The sequence below is a fragment of the Felis catus genome, chromosome B3 (genome assembly GCF_018350175.1).
Source record: "Felis catus isolate Fca126 chromosome B3, F.catus_Fca126_mat1.0, whole genome shotgun sequence".
Classification (NCBI taxonomy): Eukaryota; Metazoa; Chordata; class Mammalia; order Carnivora; family Felidae; genus Felis; species Felis catus.
The window spans coordinates 136911153-136929805 of NC_058373.1; the positions used below are offsets into that span (position 1 = coordinate 136911153).

At 40.5% G+C, this 18653-nt stretch overlaps 1 protein-coding gene across 1 annotated transcript in view; it reads left to right on the forward strand.

The window, feature by feature from the left end:
* Nucleotides 1-18653, forward strand: part of PPP4R4 (protein phosphatase 4 regulatory subunit 4) — a 104009-nt gene that overhangs the window by 66982 nt on the left and 18374 nt on the right. Inside the window, exons 9-17 of the mRNA XM_011283478.4 lie at nt 1727-1849; nt 2898-3067; nt 3404-3523; nt 5837-5914; nt 6628-6711; nt 7306-7488; nt 10876-10981; nt 12507-12654; nt 16935-17079. Coding sequence (XP_011281780.3) covers nt 1727-1849; nt 2898-3067; nt 3404-3523; nt 5837-5914; nt 6628-6711; nt 7306-7488; nt 10876-10981; nt 12507-12654; nt 16935-17079 — 1157 coding nt within the window. The remainder of the gene's footprint in view (nt 1-1726; nt 1850-2897; nt 3068-3403; nt 3524-5836; nt 5915-6627; nt 6712-7305; nt 7489-10875; nt 10982-12506; nt 12655-16934; nt 17080-18653) is intronic.

Sequence of the window (18653 nt, forward strand, 5' to 3'; positions counted from 1 at the left end):
CAGTGTGGCCAATAATTATGTATGATTGTTCCAGAATAATCATTCAGCCTATATGATGAGCCAGAGGAGTAAGAACTATAATACGTGAAAATAGATGAGTGAGTGAATCTCCTTGTCCTGATGATGAGGCACCCCTGGGCATTCAGTCTAGGAGCCTCGGCCCCCTCCTTGCTCTCTCCCCTCACTGTCCACACTCGGTTGGGAACAGATCTGGGCGCAACCTATGTTCACGGTTTTCCCTGCCGTTCCTTCCCGCTCCAGTACCACTTGTCATTCCCTTAGCACGTGAAATCCGCTCACACCTCCAGCCTTTCTGCATATTCACTTTTCTCCCTGTTTTTTCTCCCTTCTGTTTTCCTCCTAACCAACTTCCTTCAGTGCTCACTGCAAATACAGTCTCCTCTCTGATTATCTCTGTAAATGTCTTATGCCTGGGCTACACCAGCTGTGGTCTGCAGGCCAGATCCTGCTGCTGCCTGCTTATGTAAATAAAGTTTATTGGAACCTAGCCATGCCCACGTGGCTCCGTATTGTCTGCAGCTGATTTTGGGCCCTAGCGGCAGAGTCGTTACGACAGATACACTGTGAGGCCTAGAACGTTTACAAAAATTGCAGACCCGTGCCTTATACCAACTATGAGAATAGCGATCACATCGTCTTGTGATAGTTTTTGTGTTTGGCTTCTTTGCTGGTGTGAGTTTCTCAAGTTCAGACCGTTTATTACTCATCCCTCTACTTCTACTTAGGATAATGCGTGTTCTGTACGGAATACAATGAATGTCTAATAAATGTCATTTAGTTAAAATGGTAGATGTGGTCCTGAAATGTAATGATAGTAACAGTCATAGTAATACCAATAAACCTGTTGCAGCATTTTGCTTAGTCTTGTCAGACCCTTAATAGCGATTCCTTTCTGACAGTTCAAGAGAATTATGGGAAATTCAGAGTATTTAGAATCAAGGTGTAAATGTCGGGATATATGAGAAATTTATAATCTAAGCAGACATACTTAAAGTATGGATTAACTTCTTAAAAAAAAGTTTTTTTTAATGTTTATTGTTGAGACAGAGACAGAGCGTGAGCAGGGGAGGGGCAGAGAGAGAGGGAGACACGGAATCCGAAGCCGGCTCCGGGCTCTGAGCTGTCAGCACAGAGCCTGATGCCGGGCTCGAACTCACAAACCGTGAGATCGTGACCTGAGCCGAAGTCGGATGCTCAGCCATCTGAGTCACCCAGACGCCCCCACAATATCAATGAACTTCTTAAGGAAGTGCCATATAAGTAAAAGTGGAGAAATTCAATAAACAGGACATATTATAAGCTAACACTTTCAGTCAGAAAAAGCTGCCCCCTGGCGTGAGTTACGCGTTAACACGTGAGACCTGCGGCCTAAGCCTGCTGGTCCTCCGTTCACGTCCGCGGTGTTGGGGTTCTGTAGTTATTCGGCCTCAAAGCCTCAATCCTCAAAGCTCTTTAGCCTGTAAGCACTCTTGACATGTGGTCCCGGTGGCCCTCCACGAGTCCGAGCCCCTGAGCCTGGCGTGAAAAGGTTTTGCCGATCTCAGCCCTCTTCTTGCTACTTCTGCGACCAGGGCTTGCCGACGTGTTCCGTGGCCGTGTGGCCAACGCAGTGACTTTCCTTTCTGGAATCTGTATGTATGCATTTCTCCATGTGCAGCGTGGGCAACTAGATCTAAAGTCTGTTTTGTTTTGTTTTGTTTTCCAGATGACAGAAGTCAAACTATCCTCCCCTTAGTGAAATCATTTTGTGAAAAATCTTTCAAAGCGGACGAATCCATTCTTATTTCCTTATCTTTCCATTTAGGAAAACTATGCCATGGACTCTATGGTATGATATACCCTGAGAATTTCAAGATCGTGGATAATTTTTTTCTTTTGTCTTCTGCCTCAGCCACTAGACTGCAGCTCCTCAGTTGTGGAACCTATCCTTTAAGGGTGTAGAATCTTAAGAAGTCTTAGATTTTTGGTAGCATAAGCTAGAGCACATTTAAGAATGACTTTTTCCCTAACAGAACCTATTTGAAAGAACAGTGACCGAAAGAAGTAGTCATGGCCCTTTAAATTTCTGAATATTTTATATTCATATAAAATATGGTATCGGTTGGCATATGATGTAGTTATATTAACTATTGGTGCATAGCAAGTATACACTTATTAACTATTTGTTGGGTAATTAATATATCATGTGAGCAGTTCAGCTTAGAATTTAGAATAATACTCATAACCTGGCATTTTGAACATATTACTCAGTTCTTAGCTTCCTATAATAATGTAAGCATAAATTAAGTTATAGCCATCTGCTATACTAAAACGTTTTTCAGCAGGTATATTATAGACTTTTAATTGGCCGTTAAAAATAAGGTTTGCAGTATATGATGAGTTCCTTGCTCTCTAAGATAATTTATTAATGTGGAACGAGTCTGTGGATCAAAAATATTTAGAGTTTACTTTGCCATCTTTTAGGTTGAGTTTTTAAACTCTTTTCTCTGCAGATACACATACATGTCTTTTCTGCAGGCAATTTTAGAATATTTATCAGAAGTAAATTGCAGTAATGGTCCTTATATATTATTATTGTAGTGACTCGTCAGTGGTCTGTAGTGTGATACGTGCTGCAGACATTCAGTCGTTGTTCCTGCATTGCATAGTTTATACTGTTAAAATTGAAGTGTTCTTAAAATCAACATAAGGTGAAACAATAGACCCATTGAATTTCTCCATAAGAGGTTCTCTTTCCTCACTGTTGCTTTTATTTATGGTCTTTAACGGTTTACCCGAGTAGTTGGTTCCCGTTATGTAAGTGTTGTATTTTGCTTTTCTCTCTCTATTTTTGTTTTCAGTGAAAATGTTGAACAAAGGTTCTATATTTGTTTTAGGAATTTTTACTCCAGATCAACACTTGCGATTTTTGGAGTTTTATAAGAAGCTGTGTACGCTGGGTTTGCAACAAGAAAATGGACACAATGAAGATCAGATTCCACCCCAAATCCTAGAGCAGGAGAAGAAATATATTTCAGTACGGAAGAACTGTGCTTATAACTTTCCGGTAATAGATCATGTATTTGTACTGACAAAAGGTTTTGATGATAACTTTAAAATATCTGAATAGATAGCATTGAAAACCATGGCCATTTATGACCCTGCTGCTTAGCCTTATGTCTGGTGTAGACAGTAGGTCCTGAGTAATATTAGTATAATTTATATTTAACTTTATGTATAAAGTAGAGCCATATGCATGCATTTGGATCTTCCAAATGTGATTTCCACCTAAATTATTATGTAGAGGACATGATTTCAATTGAAATGAAATGATTGTAATATTAGGTATTGATGCACGTTTTTCTCTCCTTCCCACTCATCTTCTCCCTTCCACCTCCACCAGGCCATGATTGTTTTTGTTGATCCTAAAAACTTCCACATGGAACTCTATTCTACATTCTTCTGCCTTTGTCATGACCCTGAAGTACCAGTCAGATACACTATTGCCATTTGCTTTTATGAAGTAAGTGTGAAGAAGTGTTAGCACTTGACGTTTGTTAATTCCACCTATGTATGCTAGATGAGTTTGGGATATTTTGTACACTTCTGTTTATAAAGGTTTATTATATGATATGGGCTCCATATCGCTTTCATATTTTAGTCCTGTTATTTTAAAATTTCCATAATTCTCTTTTCAGTATGTTGACAGAAGTCATTTACATAAGCACATTATATTCATTTACCATTTATTGATCCATTCATTCAGCGTACCTCTATTAAGTGCTGACTTTAAGCCAGACATTGTGGTGTGAATATGGGTATCTTTGGTTTGGAAGTAAAACCAGGTTTTATATGCCTTACAATATTAATAGTTAACTTTGCATCTAAACTCAAGAACTTGAGAGTAAACGGAAAATCGAGTGACAGGTTATTTATTGCTTTTTGTGCAAATGGATCATGTTTTATGAACATACCTGTTAGGTTCAGCTATTATAACTCTCTTGAGTGGAAGAAGCAAAAGTGAATTTAAACATTTCCGATGGATGTAATTAACTTCTTAACCCTAGAGGTTGAAATCTGGATACGTGTCTTGGGTGATCCCAGGAAGCACGTGTATGCTTACATAGTTGCAGTAGGCACGTATAAACTGTAAGTTATCAACTTCCAAATATAAATGTCTCTTTGTAAATGGCACAATAAAATATTTCCTGTCTTCAAAAGAGGTATCTAAATATTCTTACTCTCAACGAGAATATTTCAGCCCCTTCCTTGCACTGGGTTCCTACATCAGAGCATTGTTTGATTAGCTATAAGTGCACGAGGAGCCCGTAGCATCATGATTATGTTGCTTGAGACTCTTGATTGTTGGGTGATAGTATTCTTTTGAATAACACTTTTTCTGGGGTGAACGAAACGTTCATTGTGCAAAATCTAAGAAATATTGTCTTTCAATGGTGTAACTAATTAAAATACTTCCAGTGTTGCACAGTGTGTTTTGGAGGATGGGACGGGACACAGGGCACTGGCCGGCTGAGTGAAATCTCTGTCTCCGGTGCGCCTTAAGTGAGCATTTAGTCTTGGTTACCGTGCATGCTTGTAGTTATTAGATTAATGGTCCAGAGATGGTTTCATGAGGTTCGTGTCTGAGAACGCAATGTTTATGTAATATTAGAGCTTTTACTTATTTTTATCTTTATCCCTTTAAAATTTCATCGTTATTTGTGTTTTGTAGTGGACATCACATGTTAGCACCAGAGAGAGAAACATCTTGAAATGGGTACATAAAAATATTTCACTGGTAGGAGTGAGTCTGGCAGTTGTTGATCTAGCTATTTGCTGGGTGGCTAGTTGCCATGTTCCCTCAGTCATACCATGTAGGTAGGCTGTTCACGATCCTCTATTCCAAAAATGAATTGTTAGTCTGGGTTTGTCCTTTTGAGCAGTGAAAATCCACTGGTGAGTTTAAGTTTTCCTTACAGGGTTGTTGTTAAATTCTGATAATTACTTTCCTATATCCTAACTTTATTCTTGTTTTTCAGAAAAATAGTATTTTGAAAATATTCTGAATGAGTCAGAAACAACCCCGTAGAGCAGAGGTTTTTAAAATACTTCCCCCCACCCCCTCCTGCCCATTGAAATCTTACCCAGAAGCCCAATACATAGAAAGAAAGAAAGAAAGAAAGAAAGAAAGAAAGAAAGAAAGAAAGAAAGAAAGAAAGAAGTAGAAACTGGTGGATTTATCATTGTGAGTTCTGTTTTTGTCTGGAGGAGGAAAAAAACCCACACCTGTTCACAGGGGAGTTTAGCTTAGACCCTTCCAGCTCCTTTTGTGCTGATCAAAGTCTTTGATGGGAAAAGTCTTTGATGTCTTGCTTGCTTGGGACTCCCCTCTGTCCCTGCATCACACAGACCTTCCGTAGAACTTGCCCCCTTTAGGAGGTGCTGAGCCAGGGCGAATGCTCATGTGCCTGCACTATCCTGGGAGACCTTGTTGGCCGCTGTAAGACTTTAAAATATGAGCTGGAGGCATCCATGGGCTTATTGCTTATGATACGAAAATTATGACTCTGATAAATCCTTCCTACATTTGCTGCGCCCATGTGGGCACTTACTTGCCGATTCTCACGTGTCCACACTCCAGAGTGTCATAAAGGAGACTAAAAAGCTGGTTTTGTAGGCAATTAATTTTTCTAGAAATCTAATTTTTATATGTATGTTGTAACCTAGTCTCATTTCAGAAGAAGTATCTAACAGGGATGTATTTTGTAAAATTATTATTGTAACCTTTAGATGTCTAGTAGTTTTAAATCTGAGAGACTTTATTGCTGCATTTTAGGTCTCTAAACTTCTGAATTCTGGAGTATATTTAATACATAAAGAACTGATAACATTATTACAAGATGAATCACTGGAGGTAATATCTTCTTACTCCTTGGTTTTTACTTCCTTTATGTTAAGTCTGAATATTTCAATGCCCTTTCCCCGCCTTCTTCTTAGGAATTGCATGAATTCTTCTAGCTGGCAATCCCCAAAAGTGTTAAGACAATGTACCATTGTATCATAGACTGGAAATTGAGATCTTTAAAAAAAAATACTAGGTTTTTAAAATACCTACATATATTTGCTTATTAAGGAAAATTTAGGAAATGCCAAAAAGTAGACAAGACAAAAGAATACCTTTAGTTCCAGTCACTGTTACTGTTTTGTTGTAGTTTAAAAATTTCCCACTTTTTTCTGTGAAGAGGTTTTTATTTTCCACAATCGGAATCGTACATTCAATGTTATCTCTCTTTCTCTTAGCATTGTTTGGGGAGTATACTTGTGGAAACTTTGCAGTGCTTTACGTTGATGATGCATTTAGTGTATCCCGTTCACTCAAATGAGTACGGGCTTGTCAAAGCTCAACTCCTCAATATTTAGTCATTGCAGAGGGTGTTATCTAACTTCAGTTGCTTTTTAAAAGCCGAGAGGCAGGTTTTCAGCATGTTGGTTGTGTAGAAGTGGCTGTCTCCGGTCTAGACTATTTGAACAGTATCGAGAGACAGATACAGAGATGGACGTATGAAACGAATCCAAGACTAGAAAAACAGTAATTGCCATAAAAGTAACCAATATCTCTATTAAAAGGTACTAGATGCTCTCATAGATCATCTTCCAGAAATCCTTGAACTTATGTCTACCGGTGGAGAAAGCAGTGTTCAAGAAAATAAGGTAAACGTCCTGTATCAAAGAAGTTCCTGAATGTGACAAACATGATCTCACTCCGCAGAGGTGTTGTAGGGAACGAGGAGAGAACGGATGGAAAATATTTAAAATAGTGTCTGCCCCATATTAACAAGGGCTTCGTAAATGTCTCTCGGAGCTTCAACAGCCTGAATTTCCTCTCCAATTCTTGTATTACCGTGATTCTTCCTGCCCTTGGAGGTTACGTTCACATTTTCAGTTTTTATTAGCATTAATTATCATTCCAAGAATAGCGTCTGGTGAGGACAGAAGAGAAGGAATTTGGAAGGTCACAATTTTCCAACAGTGAAGTAGAACAAATTTTACTTTTGTCAGAGGGATTGTGAGCCCATTCTCTATTTCAGAATTTCGTTTCCAGTAACTGTTCATTTTACTTACGGAATTTTTAAAACATACTTACTTGAATTTGCCGGATAACGGTCTCCCTGTGACAACCGAGATCCTAAGTTGTGAAGTGAGCGAGAATGTCCCTCTCCCCAGTGTGTTGTAAGACTGAAGAATTCGCTGGAATGCTGTGGTGGATTTATTATCATCCATCCTCTGATGGGCTTTCTTTTTCAGTTGTCATCTCTGCCTGACTTGATTCCGGCACTCACAGCCGCCGAGCAGCGAGCTGCGGCCTCCTTAAAATGGAGAACTCATGAGAAGCTACTGCAGAAATATGCCTGTCTGCCACACATCATATCCAGTGATCAGATTTATTATCGTTTCTTGCAAAGAATGTTCACGATCGTGATGACAAATGTGAGCCCGGTACCTTTTATCTAATGCTTTTGAACTCTCACCTGATTTTGGAGTTACCAGATCCTTCACATTCTCAAAGTAGTACGACAAACTTCATTTATTCCATTTTGTCCTAGAAGGATGCTCTTTTGCCAGGTCTCTGAAGGGGGAACTTAAGTTTCTCTGTGCTTTTCCACTGATGCTTGTTTTTGAACATTGTCTGTATAGCTGGAATGAAGAATGAACAGGTGGTACCTTCACTTGCCCTTTGTCCATATGTCGCCAAGGAGAGTGTGAACAGACTCACTTCAAACTTGATGTAGCTCTTCTCAAGAGGCAGGTTGGCAGGAGACTGTGATCTTGACTGCTAAGTACCTTCTGCTCTGATAATATACCTTTTATGTGTCCTGGCCTCAGAGCCTGCCTCAACTATGCCGTGTTGCCAAGGCATCTTGTAAGCCCCTCAATCTTAGAGGAGTTACTTTTTCTTTTAAAGTACCTCTGAAAGATGGCTATGTAACAGATAAAGCTTATATTAAAACCATGGTGGCCTATGATGGATAGCCTTAAAATTAGAGTCAAAAGCAGGAAAAAAAAAAAAAGATTTGTACTCAAATCCCCCAGAGAGTGAGTTGTTGACCTTTGTTACAAAAATTTCCAGAGAGGTCTGCTGAACCCCTGGTTCACTGTACATTTAATATGATGTCTTCCTACCATTTTTGAAGTATAAGAAATTTCCATATACCGTATATGTTTTAGAAGCTGCTAAAAAAAGTGCTTTATGTTCTCATTGTTCTCAATAAAAGGGAGATAATGAAATCTAATAGCCGTCTCAGAAACCCCAAATCCGTTTTAGCCTCAAAGATTAAAAAGAAAAATAACATGGTCGGTGTCATTTTCAACTTAAGTTAAAAAAAAAAATAGACATTTCATGAACTACCTCTTCTACAAGTTAATTTCATTCATCAAAGCAAAGCCTAGAAGATGAAGGTTATGTTATAGACGTAACAGTCTTAAGAAATGATTTTGGCAACAATGACTCCTTACCAGAGGACAACACGTGGGTGGGTGTGCCACATAGGAAATTTCGCATCAAATTGAGCAGAATTTATTAATTATTTTATTCAGAAATTACTTATTTGAGTGCCTGCTATGTGTCAGGCCCTGTTCCAAGAGTTAGGGATAAAGGAGTGAATAAGACAGAGTCCTGCTCTTAACAGAGCCTGCCTTCTACGGTGGTGGCGGCGAGGTGGATAATAAGACAGGCTGAGTAAATCTATTAACAGGGGCCGATAAGTGCTGTGAAGTTTGATCTTAATTGTTGACCTCAATCTGATTATTCAGTAGGCATGTTGTGTTTCCAAAGCCAAGAATACATAATTATTCCATAGTTTTAGCTTCTCTTATCAGGAAGGAGAGACGAGTTGCAACATAGAGTATGAACAAACTACTTGGAAGCCTGAGAGATTCGTTTTACTATTTTCTTTTACAAGACAGTAACTCCACACTTAAAAGGAGATACGTGATTATCATAGCACGTTTTCCATGATCAAAGAGGACACGTTATTCTGTGTCAGTATTCTCTGGAGAAAAGAAAGAATTTGTATTTTTAATTCCATACTAATGGTCATAGTATTCATTCCTTCAGCAAAATTAATTGAGAGCTTACTATGTGCCAGGCACTATTCTGGGTACCAAGATACAGCAGCAAACAAAAGAGATAAGGAACTTATTATCACAGAGCCTTAGATTCTGTTGGAGACAGGCGGTAAACAAACATACGTATATAGTATGTCAGGGACGAAAAGTATAGTGAAGACCGGGAAAGCAGGGTAGAGGGCGAGGAACGTGACCGAGGGTAGTAGGATCTGTTGTGGAGATAGCGGTCAAGAAAAAGTCCTCTCTGATCAAGTGTGCTTCATGCAGAGGCTTGAGGGGTGAGGTAGAGGGGTGGCTGGGTCCACAGCACAGCACACTTTGAGGGCCATGATGTGGAATCTAGGTTGTATTCTCTGAAACAGGGGAAGTCTTTGGAAGGTTTTGAGCAATGACATAAGCTTTTTTCCCCCTACTTTTGTTGTGAAAAATATTTAAAGATACAGAAAGGCAGCAGTGTGTGGTTTTATTCTACTTGAATTTCAAGGATCCCCACTGTAATAGTCTGAATCTTTAATATTTAAATATTATAGTATTGATACGTAAGCCAAGATGGTGTATGTGAATTTTATACTGGGCATAATAGATCTGGTTGAGAGATTTTTCTCTAATACGTAGTTGGAACCCAAACCCAGTAAAGACAGATGATTGAATTCATTTAAAATTAATGAATTCTGCCCAGCGGTGTGACAAATTCAAAGGACAGAGGAGTATAGAACATGAGTAAGAGTTATGGACGTGGTGTCCCTTTGATTCTAAGTTTCATCTGTGGTGTGGACCAGGGATCTCAGTGATGACATTGAGTTCGAAGAGTCAGAAGCAAGCCAGAAGGATCGCAAAGTATATCTGATCATGGGATCTCTAAATTTATATTTTAGAAGTGGCACATTTTTTTTTTAATTTTTTTTTTCAATGTTTATTTATTTTTTGGGGGACAGAGAGAGACAGAGCATGAACGGGGGAGGGGCAGAGAGAGAGGGAGACACAGAATCGGAAACAGGCTCCAGGCTCCGAGCCATCAGCCCAGAGCCTGACGCGGGGCTCGAACTCCCGGACCGCGAGATCGTGACCTGGCTGAAGTCGGACGCTTAACCGACTGCGCCACCCAGGCGCCCCAGAAGTGGCACATTTTTGATGATGTATCTGACACAGGGTATGTTCTTGCAAGCATTTGCTGAATAAATGAGTGACAAGGTCCAGGGAATGGCTAAGAGAATGGGTGGCCGAGATGTATTTGGGGAGAATGTCACTTAAGATGAAGTGGCAAAGAAATGAGAGTCATCCTATAAATCAGATTTGGATGATTTAGAAACTGTGCCAAACAGAATTAACTTTGTAATATGATACATTAGTTGATATGCCTGAGTGGTATTGACATTAAATTATGAGGGCACTTCCACAGTGATTTGAGAGGTGGACCACACTGTTCTTAGTTTTGTTTTTTTTTTTTTTTTAATGTTTATTTTTGAGAGAGAGACAGAGTACGAGGGGGCAGGGGCAGAGAGAGAGGGAGACACAGAATCCAAAGCAGGCTCCAGGCTCCGAGCTGTGAGCACAGCGCCCGATGTGGGGCTTGTGGGGCTTGAACCCACGAACCGCAAGATCGTGACCTGAGCTGAAGTCGGACGCTTAACCGACTGAGCCACCCAGGCGCCCCAACGCTGCCCTTACTTTTAGCCGCAATCGAAAATTGATTTGTGGAGCCAAAGTGTATTATTATATTGGTTTAATTGTCTTTCTTATTTCTTTAAGAATGTCTTACCTGTCCAAAAGGCAGCTTCACGAACGCTATGCATTTTTCTACGTTATAATCGTAAACAAGAACAGAGACATGAGGTCATTCAAAAATTAATTGAACGTAAGTAATCATTGCCTGTCATTTTGAAAAACGGAAAGTAAGCAAAGTGGCCTTAGTTAGTTCTGACTTACTGCATGTATCATTTTGCCATGAATAGTTAGGCTGATGTCGGTAAGTATCTGGAGTGTGTTTGTATTTGAGTTTTCTCGGTTAATTTTTGGGGGTTGTTTTAGAAATCTTTAAGAGGATTATTCTGCGATGAACGAAAGTCATAATTACTCTGGGTCTTCTTTAGTGAGTTTCTACACTTGAAAAATGAAAGTAATGTTACTTTATGGTGAAAGTCCAGTTTCTACCCTGATGAAATAGCATTTGGAACTAAAATACAAGTTGAGTCTCCATGAATGTAGCATTTTATGTTTTTATATTAAATATTAGCAGAATGCGAGGATTTTTTTTAGTTCCCTTGAATAGAGTTGATGCATACATGACTATGAATCTGGTAAGCCTTATGTAGTTCATAATGTTTTAAAAAATGAAATCAGTTAACAAATGCAAGGTTTTTTTTTTAATTTGCTAAGGGCTAAATCGAGACAGAAACCTTTAGTTAATGTGTTAATTCTAGAAAGAGTGTCACATACTTATATATACTTAGTAAATTTTTAATTATCGTATACTTGTTTTGACCATAGTGTCTTAATGCTTTTATTGAACTCTGTTATCCAGCGTAGGTAGTAGGTAATGGTATTTTCTGGTTATTGGACTTCACCGTTTTAAGTTGGATCACCATTTTTCAAAAAATTAAGAGTGTATCAAATTCCATCTAAGAAAAATTATGCTCCGTATACTTTAAACTTTCTCTTTTTGACTCTGTTTTAATTTAATTTTCATTTTTCAGGGGTACGACCTCACATTTAGCATCAGTTTTATTTTGAAAGGAGATTCCGCTTGGCTTTAAATATTAAGAATTTTGCTTTTGAACACTTGTGGAATAAGGGAGAAAACAATCCTTTAAATGTGTACCTGAATTATTGTCAGTAAAACGGTGTTACATAGGACTTTAACCACTTCAGAGCATTTCTATGGAAATGAAGAAAACAACTAATTTGATTGGTCAAATATAAGTTCAGAGTTCGAAGTTACACAGACTTCCATTTGCATTCCAGCACTACGCCTACCAGCTCTGTGACTTTAACCTCTGAACCTCCTCTCAGGAGGATAAATCTATACTTCCCCCATTGGATTGTTTTTCGGGATTAAATGTGATAATACGTATAGAGTACTTAGCACGTAATGGGTGATCAAAAAATAGTAGATATAGTTATTTAGTACTTAATAAATGCTTATGGAATAGAATGCAATATTTAATACATTTTTTTCTGGTTTTTGAGATGTTTTGAGATGTCCTTATTTTGGGGAGTCCGCAGATCTTTAGTATATATGATTTTTTTCCTCTTATCTCTTGTATTTGCTAAGCACATTGTGGCTATAAAAAAACTTGTCACAGGTTTTTGCGTGTCTAATTTTGTCACATATAATTTCATGTAGGAAAGATTAAACTTATCTTTTTTGTTGTCATTTCTAGAACTGGGCCAAGGCAAAAGCTATTGGAATAGACTTCGATTTTTGGATACCTGTGAATTTATTATAGAGATCTTCTCCAAATCATTTTTCTGTAAATACTTCTTTCTACCCGCTATTGAACTGACACACGATCCAGTGGCAAATGTGAGGTATGCTACCAGTCCAAGGAAATACTTGAAAAAATTGTATGTTTAAATTTATCTACTATAATTTATCTACTTACCAACTGTAAAGAACATGCAAAATCTTTTTCATAGTCAATCAGAAAACAAGTAAATAATGTATACTTATTTTGAAATTCCTAGGAGTCTTAGTTGATGAGCCTCAGTAAGACTTGGAAGCTTTTCACGCTGTCTCAGGTCTTTTGTTTATTGGGTTGAGAGAGCAGTAGTCAAAGCCAGCCTGGCAGCCTTCTCCTGCCACTTGGATACACACATTGGCATCAGGATTTGAGCAGATATTCATAATTTATGGCTCTTCTAAGACTAAGGAAAAAATAATTCCAAGTTGGCTTGGGCAAAGATCTGTCCATTTTTAGAGACAATCAAGAGATTGGTTTTTGTTTTATATTTTTAGTGTAAGGAAATACAGAAAATGCCACTGCATTGGCTTCACTATTTTGCGCATCTTATCTGGGCTAAGTAACTAAAGAATCTAACTTGCAAACGTGTTGCAAATCGAAGTCGTGGCCCTAGAAAAGCAGCTCCCACTGTGATGAATTGTCACTTACTTATCAAGCAGTTGACAAAAATTATTATTTTTTTTTCAATGTTTATTTATTTTTGGGACAGAGAGAGACAGAGCATGAATGGGAGAGGGGCAGAGAGAGAGGGAGACACAGAATCCGAAGCAGGCTCCAGGCTCTGAGCCATCAGCCCAGAGCCCGACGCGGGGCTCGAACTCACGGACCGCGAGACCGTGACCTGGCTGAAGTCGGACGCTCAACCGACTGTGCCACCCAGGCGCCCCGACAAAAATTATTTGAACGGCAACGAGGGGCACCTGGGTGGCTCAGTCAGTTAAGCATCTCTCTCTCTCTCTCTCTCTCTCTCTCTCTTTTTTAAACATTCTTTAATGTTTTTATTCTTGGGAGAGAGAGAGAGACAGAGTGTGAGTGGGGGAGGGGCAGAGAGAAAGAGGGAGACCCAGAATGTGAAGCAGGTTCCAGGCTCTGAGCTGTCAGCACAGAGCCCGACGCAGGGCTCGAACTCATGGACTGCGAGATCATGACCTGAGCCGAAGTCGGATGCTTAACCGACTGAGCCACCCAGGCTCCCCAGGGAGACACAGAATTCTAAGCAGGCTCCAGACACCACGCTGTCAGCACAGAGCCTGACATGGGGCTCAAACTCACAAACCGCGAGATCATGACCTGAGCCGAAGTTGGACATTTAACTGACTGAGCCATCCAGGCGCCCCCTGACTCTTGATCTTGGCTCAGGTCGTGATGTCACGGTTCACGAGTTTGAGCCTTGCGTCGTGCTCTGTGCTCACGAGGAGCCTGCTTCGGATTTTGTCTCTCCCTCTCTCTGCTCCTCTCCTGCTCTCTCTCTTGCTCTTTCTCAAATAAATAAAAAAACTTTAAAACAAAAACACAAACCTGAAAGGAAATGAAATCATCTCTAACCCAGGTCAATGAGACTGAAAGCATAGAGTTGACCCTAAGAGAAAGCAACCTGTCAATTCAAAAACCAAATGAAGATTAATTGAACATTGCTCTGTGAATTTTGGTTATTTTGGGGGTAAGAGATCATTGCATAGCAATTTGTTTTGGTTTCCACTCTTCTGCCTGGGTAACCGCCAGTCAAACAAACGGGTCCAGCAATACTAATACATATACTAATTGGCTTTTGGAGATGAAAGCATTTGCCCAGCTCTGCAGAGATGTGTAGATGGAACGAAAGCCATCACAGGCAAGAGTAGTGGGATCGTGCACTTAGGGCAGGGGTTTCTGGAGCCACACTGCCTGAGCTGATTTCCAGCTCTATACTACCTGTGTGTCTTTGGGCAAGTTACATAATCTCTCTGCACATGGATTTCCTTAGCACCTAATTCATAGGGGGTTCCAAGGGATAAATACCTGAGATAATGTACATGAAGAATTTAGCTTACCAGGAAGGGCGTGTGATACCTAATCATAAAATCTTTATAATCTCACGGACCCAGGATTCTCAGAGTTAAATCACTACTTCTGTAGCTTTTGTTGAATGTATGTTTTCGAGACTTGCCTTGAGTTATGAAGAATGAAGTGTGCATAGACTGTTGATTGTTTTTGTTTTTCCTTACGTCAATGTTTAAAACTTGCATTCACGGAGCCTAGACAATGTGGAGGCTGGAAAGACCGTTGGTATTCAACGGAGCCTTCCCCTTTGCCAGAAATGCAAATGTTTCTCTTTGGGGTAACTGGGGCCCCTTAACTGAGAGAAAGCATCACCAGGATCCGTGGTGAGCTCAAATGAGTTCGAGACCATTATTGCTATGAATGGAGCTGAATATTCTAGAGGAAGAGCCTCCTTCGCCTTTTCGCCTGAATAGAAAGCAAACTTTTTGTATGTGGAGAATCCTCGACTGCGGGCTCAGCCGACAGGTCGGCCTAGAAACTCTAGGAATGGGACTTGGTTGTCTCGGGCTTGGCGTAGAAGTAAAAACGATAGTATCTGGAGAGCACTCAGAGGAATGAATGAATACAGCAGCCCAAACGTAGGCAACTGCCTGGCATCGCTCTGTGAAAGCAGCCCCGGCAGAGCACTAGGCTAGTAGCTTAGCAAAGCAGAACACTTTCTGCACTGCCTCTTCCCGGCAAGGTTTTCTGTGCTGCCCTGGATTGCCTCTCACCTCTCTGGCGTTCTTCCGTCTGTGTGTTGCTGCCTTATCCGCGCGGTGTAGACTGGGATGGCGCCTAGGCTCTGTCCTTTTGCCTTTTCTTCTCAGACTGCACTCAATGGCCTTGGTGAGCTCTCCAGTCTCCTGGCTTGCATGTCATCTGTGTGCTGAAGATTCCTGACTGTATGTCTCCAGCGCGGGTGTCCTTCCTGTACAGGAGACGCGTTGAGCTAGCTGCCCACTTAGCATTTCCGTGGCTTGTCCAACAAGCGCCTCAGACTCGGCCTGCCCGAAAGTAAATCCCCGCCGTGTCCCGCACCCACGCCTGCCCTTGCTTCTTCTGAGGTCTTCTCCATCCATGCATATAACCATCTCCTCTTGCCACCTGCTTGGATCAAAACCTTACCTCCTTCCTGCCACCCCACCACAATTCCTCAGCACACACTGCTGCTCGCAAAATACGTTGAATCCAAACACTTCTCGCTGCCTGACCGCTACCACTCTGGTTCAGGCGGCCTCCGTCTCCTGCCTGGATGACTGCTAGAGCCTCCTCTGTTGTTTCCCTTCTGTCCTCGACCCTCTACGGTCTGCTCTCAAACCAGCAGTCAGGTGATCCTTCCATCATGTTAAGCCCCATCACTTCCCTCCTCTGTGTAAAACCCTCCATGGCTTCTTACGGTGTTCAAAGTGAAAGCTAGTCTTCGAGCAGTGGCCTCCAAGGCCCTGCACGAGCTGGCCTCCTGTTGCCACTTTGAGGTCTCCTGATGATCTCACCTTTGCTCAGCTCTACCCACTATAGCCTCTTTGCCAGTTTGGGTCAATTGGCCAATTTGGGGTAACACCCAAGTCAGGCTCCCCCTATAGGTCATTTGCACATACGGCAGGCTCCTGTCCATCGTGCTCTTCTCTGGATGTTCACGTTACTTCCTAATTTTCTTTAATAAGCCTTTGATGAAATATTATCTCTTCAGCGAAACCTTCGCTGAAACTCTCTATGACCTCGTCTTTTAAAACTAATGCCCCTTGGGGCGCCTGGGTGGCGCAGTCGGTTAGGCGTCCGACTTCAGCCAGGTCACGATCTCGCGGTCCGGGAGTTCGAGCCCCGCGTCGGGCTCTGGGCTGATGGCTCAGAGCCTGGAGCCTGTTTCCGATTCTGTGTCTCCCTCTCTCTCTGCCCCTCCCCCGTTCATGCTCTGTCTCTCTCTGTCCCCAAAATCAATAAACGTTGAAGAAAAAAAAATACAAAAAAAACAAAAAACAAAAAACTAACGCCCCTCCTCTGATTCTCCCTTTTCTTTTCCTTCTTTAGTTTTGTCCATGGCACTTACCGCTCTCTGACAGATACTTTGTTTCCTTATTCTTTCTTCCTTACCCCATACTACAGGGTGAGCTCCAGGAGAGCAAAGAATTTGGTTGGTCTTTTTCACTGTGTGTTTCAGCACCCAGAATAACGAATGCTTGACTCCTAACAGCCACCCCATGAGTATCTGCTACGGGCTAAATTCCCAGGCTCTCCGAAGTTTGAATTTTCTTTCCATTTCGCGCGTTACTGTTATTCTTAGTTATTGAACTCATTCAAAAGTAAGTACTGTTTAATTTATTACAGAATGAAACTTTGCTACTTGTTGCCCAAAGTGAAATCTACTCTGAAGATCCCTGCAGATAAGCATCTGCTTCAGCAGTTAGAAATGTGTGTGAGGAAACTCCTCTGTCAAGAAAAAGATAAAGATGTTCTGGCTATTGTAAAAAGAGTAAGTATCGCTCTTGCCGCACCAGGGGCGTTTCTCGCGTGAAGACAGTGTCCATCACAGCTTCCGTGTTTTAGCTTGACACGATAGCAATATGGTAACATAGCGTTGCCAGAGTAGTGTTGGTAACGGACTTGGCCGATGTGTGCTACAGCTGGTAAAGTTCCTTTCATGGGGCAGTTAGACATTCAGCTTGTATTACTAGTAATATAAGCACCATGAGAGCGCTTGGCCCATTCGAGGTGCTTAATAAATACTGTTCAACTAATAATGAATACTTCATCCACCAGACTTGATTTATAAGTGATTATAATCCAACTGGGAAAGTCACACTTCATAGAAATTTAGCCCTGGAAGGGCCGTCAAGGTCTGTTTGATTTTGCAGAAACTCTAGGCCTAGAGATAGTAAATGTCTGCTTGGGATCATATTAGCAAGTGGCTGAGCCGGGGCTGGAATATGGATCTCTTACCCCGAGTGCATTCTTTTTTCAGGAATGTGACATCATGTCTTATGGGTTTGTTTGTTTCTTTTGTTTTCAGCATGGGCTCACATGGATTGTTTGCTGATGTTACAAAATGCAAACAGCAAAAATCTGGGGTTAGTGAAGTCATGCCTGAAAATACTTTGTAGTCTTTCAAAACTTTTTGCTGAACGTGTAACTCATATTTTTGTAAGATTAAGTCAAATTTAAGTGGTTACTCTCAGTCGGAGTGTGAACTTCAGGATACATAGTTTCTTAGCATTTCTTTATACTGAGAGGAATTAATTTATTAATGCCTTTTAACTTAGCATTGATGGTGAGGGGAAAAAAAGAATCCTTTATTTTTTTTTTTCCGTTTTTTTTCTTAGAGATCATTGCCAGATGTCACATGAGGAACTTTTTAATACAGTGATTTGATAATTTAGTATTAATTAGTATACTCTTGTTTTACTGAAGTGTGAGTTCCTCTTTTGCCAGCTAAACTAACCAGAAATACCCAGGGTCTGGACACGCGCCTAAATCTAAAAGCATGTTATATATAGTATACGTATATACGTGTATGTATGTATTATATGTATTTGTTTCTAGCAGATATTTCTGTCCTTACCATTTAATTACAGAAGTTTAGGCAACAGAGTTAACTTTCACGATAATAAACATAAGAGCATGAGTGACTTTCTTGGCAGAATTTATTAACTCAAAAGATAAACTAACCCCATAATAGGCACAAAAATGATTGAATTAATGGATTACTAATCTACAAGACTAGAGCTTACTGTAAGTGTGTGTTACATGAGGAAGTCAGTCAATCCCATGAAAATTCTATAGTGTAATGCTTATCAAACTGAGGGCTTGGAAAGGGAACCACCGAGGAAGCTTCTTCTACAAAGCTTCGGGATAAAAATGGCATGGCTTATGCTAGTCAGTTTTTAAGGTGGGAAGCAATTTTATTTAAAAGGCATAATTTCATGGCATAAATTACAATATCTTCCTGAATTTCGGCGTAAAAATCTTCAAATAAATATTCTGTGTGCAACACTGGCTTTGGGCATGAGTGTGTATAAATAGACTTTTATCTGGACCATCATAGAAGTA